Below are 12546 nucleotides of genomic sequence, written 5' to 3' on the forward strand. Positions count from 1 at the left end.
ATGCCATAGTGGAAACCACTAGTCAGCCTAGGGCTGGAGGCTCTATGCCAAGAAGCGGAGGCATAAAGAAACACATGCCCATACTTCCCAGCACTGAAAAGCGCTGGGGCTCTTACTGGTTTTAAGCCCCCCAGTTCATTATACTGAAACTACAGTTATTGTGGATGCATTGGCAACCCACCACTGTAAAGGCATGCTGATGTTTGTTGTTCTACAAGTGTCAGCATGCCCTTACAGTCAATGGCTGCAGTAAGCAGCTGGTGACAGTGTCTGTGACGTGCTGAGCCCCTGCTGATAAAATTTGCATGAAAAACATTTAGCTTTGTGTGCAACTTCCTTCTCGCCCAACCCCACACTTTTCACACAAGCTCCAGTGAGCAGATATTTATTTGTTACAATTTATTTAAGGAATACTGTGAGCATTATAAGTCGGCTAGTTATCACGCCAAATTAAATAGACCCCTCATCTAGAAATTAGTTTCCCTGGAACCCTGAATATATTAAGCTTTTCTTGATCATTGAAACCCAGTTACTCCCATTTCTATAGATAGACTAGAATATTACCATAAAATATTTTTTTAGGTTTTAAAAATGTAATAAATGTAAAAACGATTTACTGTACTCAAATACAAATTGGGGAACACTTTCTAGCACTGCTATGTAAAGCAAAAAGACATGTTTTAAGTTATGAACAAATAATCAATGGAGAATATTTTTCTTACTAGTACTGAGGCGTGAATCTAAATCTGCAATACTTAACGTCACTGATAGCGCAAACAATAGAGATAAATAAATGCATATTTGCAGAAAATATAATGTATCACATTCAGCAAGTAAGAAATTATGTTAAACAAATTGCTCTTTGAACTGGTTTTACCAGGAAGTTTTCTGTAGACAAAACTGTATTAATGCTCCTTGTGTCAGTAAAGCTAAGAATGTGTGAGAGATGGGAGGAGGGAACTGGCAGTGACAAGAGCGACTGTACGCTGTATAATGTTCATTGTTTCCTAGCGTTTCCAAATGACAGCTACTATATCCACAAACAAGGGACAGAATATAACCAGTCAGGTAATGGTATTTTATATTCTCTAATGAGTTTGAAGGATCTTCTGCTCCTGACCTCTTATGCTGCTACTGTGTAACCTCTGCTTTCTATTATTCTCTTATGGGTTATGTGCTAATGTTATTGATTTTTATTATTATACATCTGTTTATGTCATTTTTGTTATAGAAAAATTGATGTTCATAGAATTAACATCTATAGCAAGAAAATGTCAAACCAGATATTAAAAGATACTCACGGTTCAGAATTAAGCTGACAAATAGCCATAAATAATGGTTATTTTCATAAATTCTTAGAAATGACTTAGTTACTGTCTGTAGTTTCTGTGGTAAGGAACTAGAGCTCAGGCCACTGCTTTAATACATTGCAGGTTGGTCATTTCTAACATGTATTGTTGTGACTCACAAAAATTACTTTCCATGACATTAGGGTGAGTAAACATGATCATCTGTCTGAGAAATTCTAATGTAGTCAAAATAAGGAAACTATGGGGAAAGAAATGACAAGCAGTGCACTTTAAGTCATACAACATATGCAAAACACTATTATCATCATCATCATCATCATTTATTTATATAGCGCCAACATATTCCGTAGCGATTTACAATTGGGGACAAACACAGTAAACTAATAAACAAACTGCGTAAAACAGACAAAGAGGTGAGAGGGCCCTGCTCGTAAGCTTACAATCTATGGGACTATTAATCACTACACTATTAATTATTTTGCCATTTTAATTAACTGACTGTTTCAACAAGGAAAATTTAGTTTATATAGCATTGTGTATCCTTTATACCTAAATAGGGTTGTTCTGTCTTAATGCTGCATTTCCTAATTGCTGTGCCAGGTCAACCAGACATATGGGTTGATTGCTGTGACTCAATTGCCTTTTGAAAATGTTGTCTTGAGTTTGTGGAAGCTTTGCCAATACACTGCATGCATATACAAAGAATGCTATGAATAATATTACTAAAGTAATTGGGCAATAATATTAACAATGTGTTTTGCTTTTTAACTAAAAATGTCTATCAAATAAAGGGGAAATCAGTGTATCCAAGTAGAATTCCTGAATGTACAAATGAAATTATCATCATCACTAAATATTCTATAGAATATTATATTATTACAGAACCGAGTTATAAATAGCTCTGGACCCTCTTCCTTACTACTACAATTCAGTTACAGCCCTTACTGACTGTATAAGCCCTTTTACTGCACTACTGACACTTAGTGTCCCCACTGATTGTTTTATTATTAGTCTGTCTGTATCACCCAGTATTGATTCATTAATGTGTTTGTTCCCAATTGTAAAGCGCTTTTTACCTGTCTTTGAAAGTACCTATGCTGAGGATTATACAAGGAACATTTGAGTTATAGTCTGGGTCAAGGGCCAGAAGGCAGGGCCATAATTAGGGCTGTCCGATAGGGGCGACACCAAAGAGGGGGGGCAGTTTATGAATGTTTTAGGTTCATGTGAAGGCTTGGGGGGTTGGCTGTATTCCTTCCCACCTCAGGCACTAAAATTGTAAGTTAAGGCTCTGCCAGAGGGTAGACTCAGATCTTTCCCATATATTGTCATTAATGTTATTTTCACCTTGCCTTGATAAAGTGAGTTTGGGGTGAAGGACAATGAACTACTGATACTCTTGTTGCTTTCAGCAATAAAAAAAATTGCTTCTATCTTGTTGAGCATACTAACGATGACGTGAGGTGAGGGTTTTGCTATATGTTATAATGAAAATACTAAATCAGAACTGGTAGGTAGTGAAGAATAAAAAATGTAGTGCATTATTGAGCATCACAACAGGATACGTATATATGGAGTCGGGTCAATGGCTTGAGCATCGCTCATGGTGGCCCCTTCTTGGCCATTGAAAATGTTGGAAGGTGTGTACGAACCAATTAGTCAAGGGTTTAGCAGGGCACCTCTGTGCTGCTCACACTAATTGTGAAATATGTAAATGGAATATTGCACACAAATAGGAAAATGAATGTTAACACTTCATAACCAATGTAAATGGCAATGTTTGTGAGGCCTCCTTATATACATCGATGGACAGGCCATGGCTGCCTTGTTGGTTCTTGCCATGCCTGTCTAACTTATTGCTCAGATTTGGCAAAGTCTGGAAGATCTGTGAAGAGTTATGTAAAAAAGGGAAACCTCCTAGCCCAGAGTTACCTGTAGACAAGATGTATGCATAAAGGAAGAAACCATTGAACACCCTGTGATGAAATCAGAGTATTTATTATATATAGTTTCCTGGGTATTATAAGCTACTGCAGTAAGATTTTACTGATTTTACAAAATTATTTCTGAAAATGTATATAGCACTGACATACTCTGTACCGCTTTAAAATTGGGAATAAATACAGTAATAAAACTAGATTGGTTATTAACAAATAGACAAAGGTAAGAGGCTGCTCGTTTTGGTTTACATTACTGGTACTTAGACCAAACTCTGTAAAGAAGAAAAAAAATGACAGTTGTCATCAGTCAAATTTCAAGAGCTGTAAGTTTATCAGGTCAAACAAGATTGCAAAGTGTCAGGGGTGGAGATCCTAATGGGGTGACTTATTGGCTTGAATATTATTCATGAATTGCAGCCAGACATACTTCAAGCGCTGCCCTCCAACCTTCACCAGTGTCTCACATTACCCTTCATTTCAAGAATTAAAAAACAGCCCCAAAAAAACCTCAGCACCCCCACATCACTCATCCAAAAATGCTCCCACGTGCCACTCACTTTCTCTAAGATTACAAAACATGCCACGCAGAAGCCCCACTTGCCACAAAATGCTCCACAGGAACTTAGACCCCCACTTTCCATAAAATGCCTAAAGATTCTATATACCCCCAGATGCCACTCAGATTTCCCCACATGCCACACATATAGCATTCACACTTCCTCAGATGCCATCCAGACTTCCCCCACATGCCATTCAGATCTCCCTACATGCTACTTAAACCTCCCCACATGCCAGACTCATTTGGTGTGTTGTAGTCAGGATGCAGATAGAAGTACCAGCAGTAACATCCAACACTTGTTGTATTCAGCAGGAAGATCTCCTTACAACAGAAGCAGGGAAGATGGAACTTCCTTTTCCTAAACATTACTAAATCTAATTCTAACTAAATTCATTTTACACATACAACTAGTAAGTATGATATTTGAAGTGCAGTGTATACAAACAAAACAGTGTATGAGTAGTAAATAAGTAACAACATTTTCCTCATAACCTGCTAAGTTACAGGCTACGTAGTGTCTTGTCCACACCGGCAGCTATCTAACTCTAGCAGTACATCTTACAGGCACAGTGTCGGGTGTAACACCTCTTGCCAGTTTGGTACAATTATCCAGAGCTGTTGGGTTATCCACGGCCTCATCACTTCTCCTATGAGAAGCAAGTGGCAAGTATGAAGTGTTCCAAATACGTCCATCTGACAATTTGTAGGTATACGGGCCTTTGTGCTCCAGGTCCTGCAGTTCCAATGTAAACTTGGATTGTCCTTCGTGCATAATTCCAGGTTCTCGCACTCTGATAATGAACCACATTCAAAGTTCACATCCTTTGCTCTATGTCTGTAGTCAGTGCATGCTTTGTATTTATTTTGTTTCACTATGACCATGTGCTCTGTCTGCTGCGGAGAAGGTGCATTGGGTTGAAAAGTCTGCATATACGTGACATGCCGTTTTGAATACATTACTCTTCCATGCAGTAATTCACCCAGCGAAATCTGGGTAGAGGCATGGCTAATACCTCAGTATGTTTGCAGAAAGTTTGTAGTGAAGGTTTTCCATGCTTGTCTGTCCAGGTTAGCTGTATGGAAGCTCTCTTCAAACTTCTGTTTAAACATTCAATTTCCGACGGTGGATAGTAAACAGAAGATTTCCTGTGTTTAATATTTCTCTCCCCCAAGAAGGACTGAAATTCCAACAAAGTAAATTGAGATCCATTATCTGAGATTAACTCCTTTGGGTTACCTTCTCTGCTAAAAACTGTGGAGAGGAAGGTATTACTGTAGCAGAAGTTACTTGCACTGTGAAATCACCATTTACTGTTGGAAAATCAACTAAAAGACTAGAATGTTACGACAAGGCACTCCAGTCCACTGATTATCAATAAAATGTATTCTTTATTAAATTTCATTTAGAAAAGTTCATTTTACATATCTGAACCTACTAAAGGGAAAATATTAAAAATATATGTGCTCTTAGAACATTAAAAAAGATATATTTAATCCGTCCCTAGAGCCGAGACATTATGGTAAGTCTTTTAATCGTATGGTAGGTATTCACTCAGTATTAATATTTCAACTTGGAGGATTCAGCATTGCCATTTGTTATTTCAAATCATTACAGTTCATTCATTCTGTACATGTATTCCAACATGGAAAATCTTAACATTGCCATATTTGGTATTTCGAACATTACCAGTCGTTTATGTTGTAACCAATTATGGATTGTATGTTACTGACTCATAGTTATTAAAATCAAAAAAGTATTCTGTTGTTAATGTATAGTAATGATGTCATAAATGTTAATTAGCGTTAGCTATCTGAAGTGTTTTTCTTTCTCTTCTATGTTTTAATATTATTTCTCACAAGGTCCAAACTGAGATTTTTTAGAGATATTAGAAAGTACAACATACTATTATTTATTAATTATGATTGCCCAGTTGTAATTAATAAGTCAATGTTGTACTAAGGAACAGGGACAATTATTGTTGGTATTAGCACAACTGCGTGTGAGGAACACTCTCTGATTTATAATTGTACCGGGTGTCTTAAAACTTTTTTAAAATTTTGTGATAGATTTCCTTAAAATTTTCCAATTGATTTGAAAATAATAACTTGTAACAATTGACATCTTTCAATTGCCTATACATTTATTTTTTTATACATTGATGTTGCCCATAAAACAATATTCCCTCCCTTATCTGAGGGTTTTAAAACCCCATTGTCCCACCCTTCAAATTATCTAAGTAAAAGAGCAGATGAATTGAGTTTAATTGAGGGATCATCACCAATTGATATATCTCGAGGAGAAACAAAAAGAGAATAGTAAATTTAAATTAATTAATGATTTCTACAGTGTGTGGAAACATACTTAATTGCTACTGCAAAAACATTGGATGATCTTACTATCTGATGATGGACTAACAGGTGTTCTAGACAAGAGAGTCTCGTTTAGTTGGAGGAGGACAACCAACCTAAGAGACAGCCTTGTAAAGAGCCATTTTGTCCAATACAAGAGAACATCTAATCATATCAAAGATCCAATGGTTGCGGTGGTGGCAAAGCATGCAAATATATAAGAAGAAAACAAATTACAGACAAATATTGGGAAAATCCTATAATTCAGGAATATATAAATTGCAATACCAAAGGAGTAATTTATATAATAAAATGATCCTGCAAAAAAGTATATGTGGGCATGACCACAAGAATTTTAAAGCAATGCATATTAGAGCATGTGCAAGCAACTAAATATGCCCAAACATATAAGGAAAGATTTAAACAACTCACCTCTGCGGCAAGACACTTCCTGCAGAGCCATGGTGGGTGTTTTTATGGACTCATTGCTTTTAGAATTCAAAAAAATTAAACTTGGAATAATTGGTGGTAATCTAATGAAAAAACAATTGCAGAAAGAAACTAAATTGTAATTTCAATTTAATTACCTTCTACCATTTGGTCTCAATGAAAATACTAACTATGTAAATTTTTTGGACTAAGCTCCTACAGAACAAAGTCAACTATAAAATGATTTTTTATATGAATTACCTTACACAATTGATATGATAATATACCATATTATTGGTATAACAATCTGTGTCACTCTAATAATGAGTATGTAGTACATCGCTTTAATAATTATCGTGAGATAACTGTGTAATAAATTATCAATGCTTACCTAGAAAATACAGTAAATGTTTACAGCTATGCTATAATATTGTAATGTAATTACATTTGCATATGATACTTATATTTGTGATGCCTGTTTTGATTTGACTGGGGTGTGCTGGCTGCTGGCCTGTGTGGATGGGTGGACAAAAATGGTAGTACGATCAATTGTAAGATATCTCCAACACTTCATTGTGAATGATCCAATGATAGAACCCATGTGAAAAATTTGGACACAATTAGATTATAATAATAGTATTTTATCATTATGTTTAGCACATAGTACTTAGATCACTGACTACCACATAGATCACTGTTGCATTATTATTTTTATTTATTTATTGTTTCATTCATTTATAATGCGCCGCAGATTCTGTAGTGCCAGATACAGAAGCAAGTAGCAAATAAATGAGGTAATACACATAAGTAGCACAGAGTAATGCTATGGGGGCTTACACAGAGCGCAGCAAAATACATGACAGGACATACAAGGGAGTCAGACAATGGACAGACGTGGACAATAGGTAGAGTGGACCCTGCCCATGAGAGCTTACATTCTAGAATTTGTACATGATCTTCTAAGAATATATTAGTTTATAGAATAGGGATAGCAACTTTTAACTTTTCACAAGGATAGTTTAGTTTATAGGCTAATTTAGTAGAATATAATTGATATAATAAATATAGTAATAGTACATATAATAAATTAGTTTGAGCACAATCATAATACATGGGTCAATATTCACTATATGAAATAAAAATATAATAAAATAAAAAAATACAATAATTATTGTTAATAGGATATTTTTCACATAGATGTAATCTATTATCAAATGAGAATAAAATTGTGTTATTATAATAATGAAAGATTATTATCCTTTGCTATAAGTACAAGAAGTATAAGTACTCCTGGACTCAGGTTCAGCTTGCTTTAGTGCACTCCCCACTTCACCCTTTTTCTAGTGAAAAAAACAGACAGAAAATGGAAAACAATAATAAATAAATAAACAATATTATGGTTTCAAAATCCATTATCAGGTAGGATATATATATATATATATATATATATATATATATATATATATATATTTATTCACTAAAGATTTACCATAGGTAATGATGGTTTTTCCTAAGAGATTGTACCAATAAATCCAATGTAATTGGTAAAGATATATGCCTTTTGGAGAGTTGGTACTTAAGATTAAGTATTTTGCTGGTGCATTACATTGACAGTGGAATTGGAACTGTCAATAGGATAGAAGGGCTGCCAATTAAGGTGTAGAAGCTCTTATTGGCTGAACCCTCTATAAATAAGTACGATGACCTGTAGCAAGGTCTATCCATAGGCTAAGCCAATGGGTGAAACGTACGTTGAATAGGACGTCCATCCGCGACATCCCTAACCCAGAAGTAGAGCTCCAATATAGAGGCAAATTTGCCTAATACCACTCAGTAGAACGCTAAGAAGCGCCTGTATAAATATCATCTTCCTGATCAAAGTAAAACATCTTTCCCTGCAATATGACAGGGCAGAATTTGGCAACACTGCCAATCTAATAACTTAGTTTTAGCATTAGAAGTGGACTCAATATTAATGTTAAAGTGCTGAGAGATACAACCCATAATAATATCGCACATAGTTGGAAATCTGACCACAACAGTGCTTAGTGTTTAAAATAACAAGTGTGTATAACAACCGTTCTGTCACAAGCTGGGCTGAAATAAGGAATTTAAAACATAACTAATAGGTGGCAATGGTAATTCATCCTAACTAACCTTATGTTTACCAATAAAGGTTGCTGTTAATTGATGAACGAAACAACAGAAACATTTAGTTACTAAATGTTCATATTTCAGAGGAGATTCAATTCAGCGCGAGGTGTCTCCGGAACGTCTGTGGAGACACCTCACACCGATGTTATGGCAGGAATCTCCGCTCATTTTCTCTAGCATGCCATAGAGCTGCGCAGAAAAATTAGTGGAGATTCCAACCGTAATTGCCGGCAAAGTGCGCAGCCAGATATTGTCTGAAATTGAATCTCCCTCTTTATTTGCATTGCAAATATCCTCTAATGGTTCTTGTCCAATAGAAACAGTTTTAAGCTGTTTTGCACATACCAATAGAGGGCATTGGTAATTAATCACAGGAACAGCTGAAACATTCAATTAGTGAATGTTTATATCTAATGAGCAAACGATAATATATTCCAATAAACGGACTTCTGTAAAATAATATATTGACTCTCAAAAGGATTTGGCCTTTGAGCAGCTTATTAGGAGGAAAGTTGGAATAGACACCTTTGTCTCTGTTTAAAATGAATGCGTATAGAAGTCTGCTAATACCAACAACAATTGTCCCTGTTCCTTCATCGTCATCATCATCATCATTTATTTATATAGTGCCACTAATTCCGCAGCGCTGCACAGAGAACTCACTCACATCAGTTCCTGCCCCATTGGAGCTTACAGTCTAAATTTCCTAACATACACACACAGACAGAGCGAGAGAGTGAGAGAGAGAGAGAGACTAGGGTCAATTTGATAGCAGTCAATTAACCTACTAGTATGTTTTTGGAGTGTGGGAGGAAACCGGAGCACCCGGAGGAAACTCACGCAAACACGGGGAGAACATACAAACTCCACACAGAAAAAGCCATGGTCGGAAATCGAACTCATGACCTCAGTGTTGTGAGGCAGAAGTGCTAACCACTAAGCCATCGTTCTTTAGTACAACATACGAATTACTGGGTACTCATAGTTAATATATATTAGTATTATATCTCTAAAATATCTTAGTTTGGACGTTGTGGGAAATAATATTAAAACACAGAAGAGAAAGGCAAATGCTTTAGATAACTAATGCTAATTAAAATTGATGACATCATTAATATAAATCGACAACAGAAGACTGTTTTGATTTGAGAAAAATGCATTAATAAGTAACATATAATCCATAATGGGTTACAACATAAATGATTGGTAATGATTGAAATAACAAATATGGATATCTTACATTTTTCCGTGTTGGAATATGAATACTGAATGATCATTGATGATACTAAGCAGCAAATATAATTTCATGGCCATATGGATCGATTAAATATATATATTATTACACTAAGAGCACATGGCTTTTCAACTCTTTTCACACATGCCCATATATGTTTTTAATATTTTGAAAGATTTCCCTACACTTGCCTCACAATTCCTCAAACAACCTGTTGGACCATTTTCAGTGGGGCTACCAACACTCTACAGAGACTACACTTATTAAGGTGGTCAATGATTTGATAATTACTAAATCTAAAGGCCATTAGTTGTTTTTAATACTCCTGGATCTCTCAGCTATATAACTTTGTTGACCATTCTATTCTCATACAAACTACAATATGTAGGTCTTCCCATCCTTGTTCTAAACCTACTTATCTAGTCGCCCTTTCAGTGTTCCTTCGCTTTATCAGTTGGAGTACCACAAGGATGAGTCTGTACTCCATCTATACCACTTCTCTTGGAAAACTAATAAGCATCTTTTTATTTTATCATCTCTATGTGTATGATACTCAAGATTACATATTCCCTCCGGATCTCTAACCATCTGTATTGACCTGCATTAATGAATGTCTTTCTGCCATTTCATTTTCTATATCCTCCCACCACCTCAAACCCAATCTTTATAAAACAGAGATAATGATATTCCCACCAACCATTAGGATCTACGTACCAGACATCTATGTTTCTATTGAGACCATGACAATAAACCCTACCCTCAAGCTTGTTGTCAAGGTGTTATCCTTGACTCAAAACTATGTTTTGTTCTTCACATCCGATCTGTATCTAAATCCTGTTTAATACATCTAAGAAACATTTCCAGAATACCCACATATCCCTCATAAAGCACTACAAAAACTTTAATTCATGTATGCATTCATTATCTCTCCCATTGATTATTGCAATATCCTCCTTACTAGTCTTCCATGAACCAAACCCTCACCAGTACAATCTATTTGGTACACAGCAGTTAGACTGATTTTCTTTGCGTGTTCTTCCATTGCTGCTCCAATCTGTCAGTCACTACATTGGTTGCCTGTTTTTTACCAAATCCAATATAATATACTTCTACTAACATACAAGTCCATCAACAAAACTGCACCAACATCTTTTTACTTGTCTCAAAATATTTCCCAATCCAAAAACTCTGTTTTACATAAGATCTGCATTCTTCATCCACGCTCATTACCTGCTCCCATTCCTGTGCATTACCCTTCCTCGCACAACAAGACTAACCTCCTAACCTTCAGGCGTTCTCTGAATACCCACTTCTTCAGGCAAGTTTATCAAATTCTTTAACCACCCTCTTAACTTCCCCAGGCTATACTACTCGATATACATACTGCACACTAGTCAAACAACCCTCTGATCCCCTGACCAAAACTGCTGTGTAGCTGGATCATGTAGCTCACTAAGCACTTTTTACTATTGCATCTGGATGGACCAATATGCAATGTATAGCACTTACCCTCATGTATCAAACGCCTATTGTCAGATAGATTGTAAGCTTGCGAGCAGGGTCATTTTACCTCTCCGTCTGTATGTGTTACCCAGTATTGTTTTATTACTGTTGGTTACCAATTGTACAGCTCTATGGCATATGTTAGTGCTATATAAATAAATGTTTATAATAATAATAATAAAATATGAACTGTTGTGAAGCAGCAATGTAACGTGTGTGTATGTGTGTGTGTGTGTGTGTGTATTTGTGTTTGACAAGCTTATATTGTGATATTTTCTTGTGTTTCACAGATCATGAAAATAGATGCCCGAGGAAATAGCTGCCTCCAGGTTCGTCATCATTGCTTTCTTTCACAACGCTAGAAAACCAGTAGGCGAGGTCACTATTACAGCACAATCTGTGTAGCAAAAAAAGTATTTTTAAAAATGATTATTGCAGTACCGTGTTAGCCAGAAAAATCTATGTAATGTTAAATACTTTTTTTTTTCTTTTTTTATGATTTTCTGTATCTGTATTTTTAGAGAGCTCTAAGCGGTATAATGGCTCCCTCTATGCCTTTATAACTATTGGTATTACCCTTTGGTTATGTAGACATATGTCTGGTGAAATTGGGTGTATACATATGTCCTGTTTTAAATGTATAAATTGATACCTGTACCTTTAAGATCTCATAGACCACAACTGATATCTGTACCTTTAAGATCTCATAGACCACAACAGATGATCATGTGAGGAAATACTCCCTTTAAAAAGAGCAACACACCCACATGGGATACTATGGCTTGATAAAGTCTGTTTCACAGACGAAACGCGTCGCCTTGCTCTCTGTTGCCTGCTATACCCCGAGTGTTCTTACCGGGTTACAACTTCCATATTAGTGGGACTCTTTATGCCTGTTTGTTGTTTGTCTGGATCCGGACTAACGGTGCGCACCGAAGATTCTGTTTACTACCTGGATTCAGATACATGGTAAGGAGTCCTTATCCTCGCTTACGCTGACAAGCATTTGCCATTTGTTGATCACAATCACGGAACCACGGAATGGACGGTTATATCCTGGAGGTATGT

At 36.0% G+C, this 12546-nt stretch overlaps 1 protein-coding gene across 3 annotated transcripts in view; it reads left to right on the forward strand.

Moving 5' to 3' along the window:
* The first annotated feature begins 943 nt into the window (after positions 1–943).
* Positions 944–12546, forward strand: part of LOC142159110 (E3 ubiquitin-protein ligase RNF31-like) — a 33934-nt gene continuing 22331 nt past the window's right edge. The window contains exons 1-3 of one of the 3 annotated variants that reach the window (XM_075213716.1): positions 1020–1068; positions 4122–4219; positions 11769–11807. In XM_075213716.1, coding sequence (XP_075069817.1) covers positions 11772–11807 — 36 coding nt within the window. In that variant the 5' untranslated portion in view covers positions 1020–1068; positions 4122–4219; positions 11769–11771. Of the gene's footprint in view, positions 1069–4121; positions 4220–11768; positions 11808–12546 lie in introns of those variants that run through there. The other 2 variants (XM_075213715.1, XM_075213717.1) reach the window with 2 other exon arrangements.

This window comes from Mixophyes fleayi, chromosome 5 (assembly GCF_038048845.1).
Source record: "Mixophyes fleayi isolate aMixFle1 chromosome 5, aMixFle1.hap1, whole genome shotgun sequence".
NCBI classification, from domain to species: Eukaryota; Metazoa; Chordata; class Amphibia; order Anura; family Limnodynastidae; genus Mixophyes; species Mixophyes fleayi.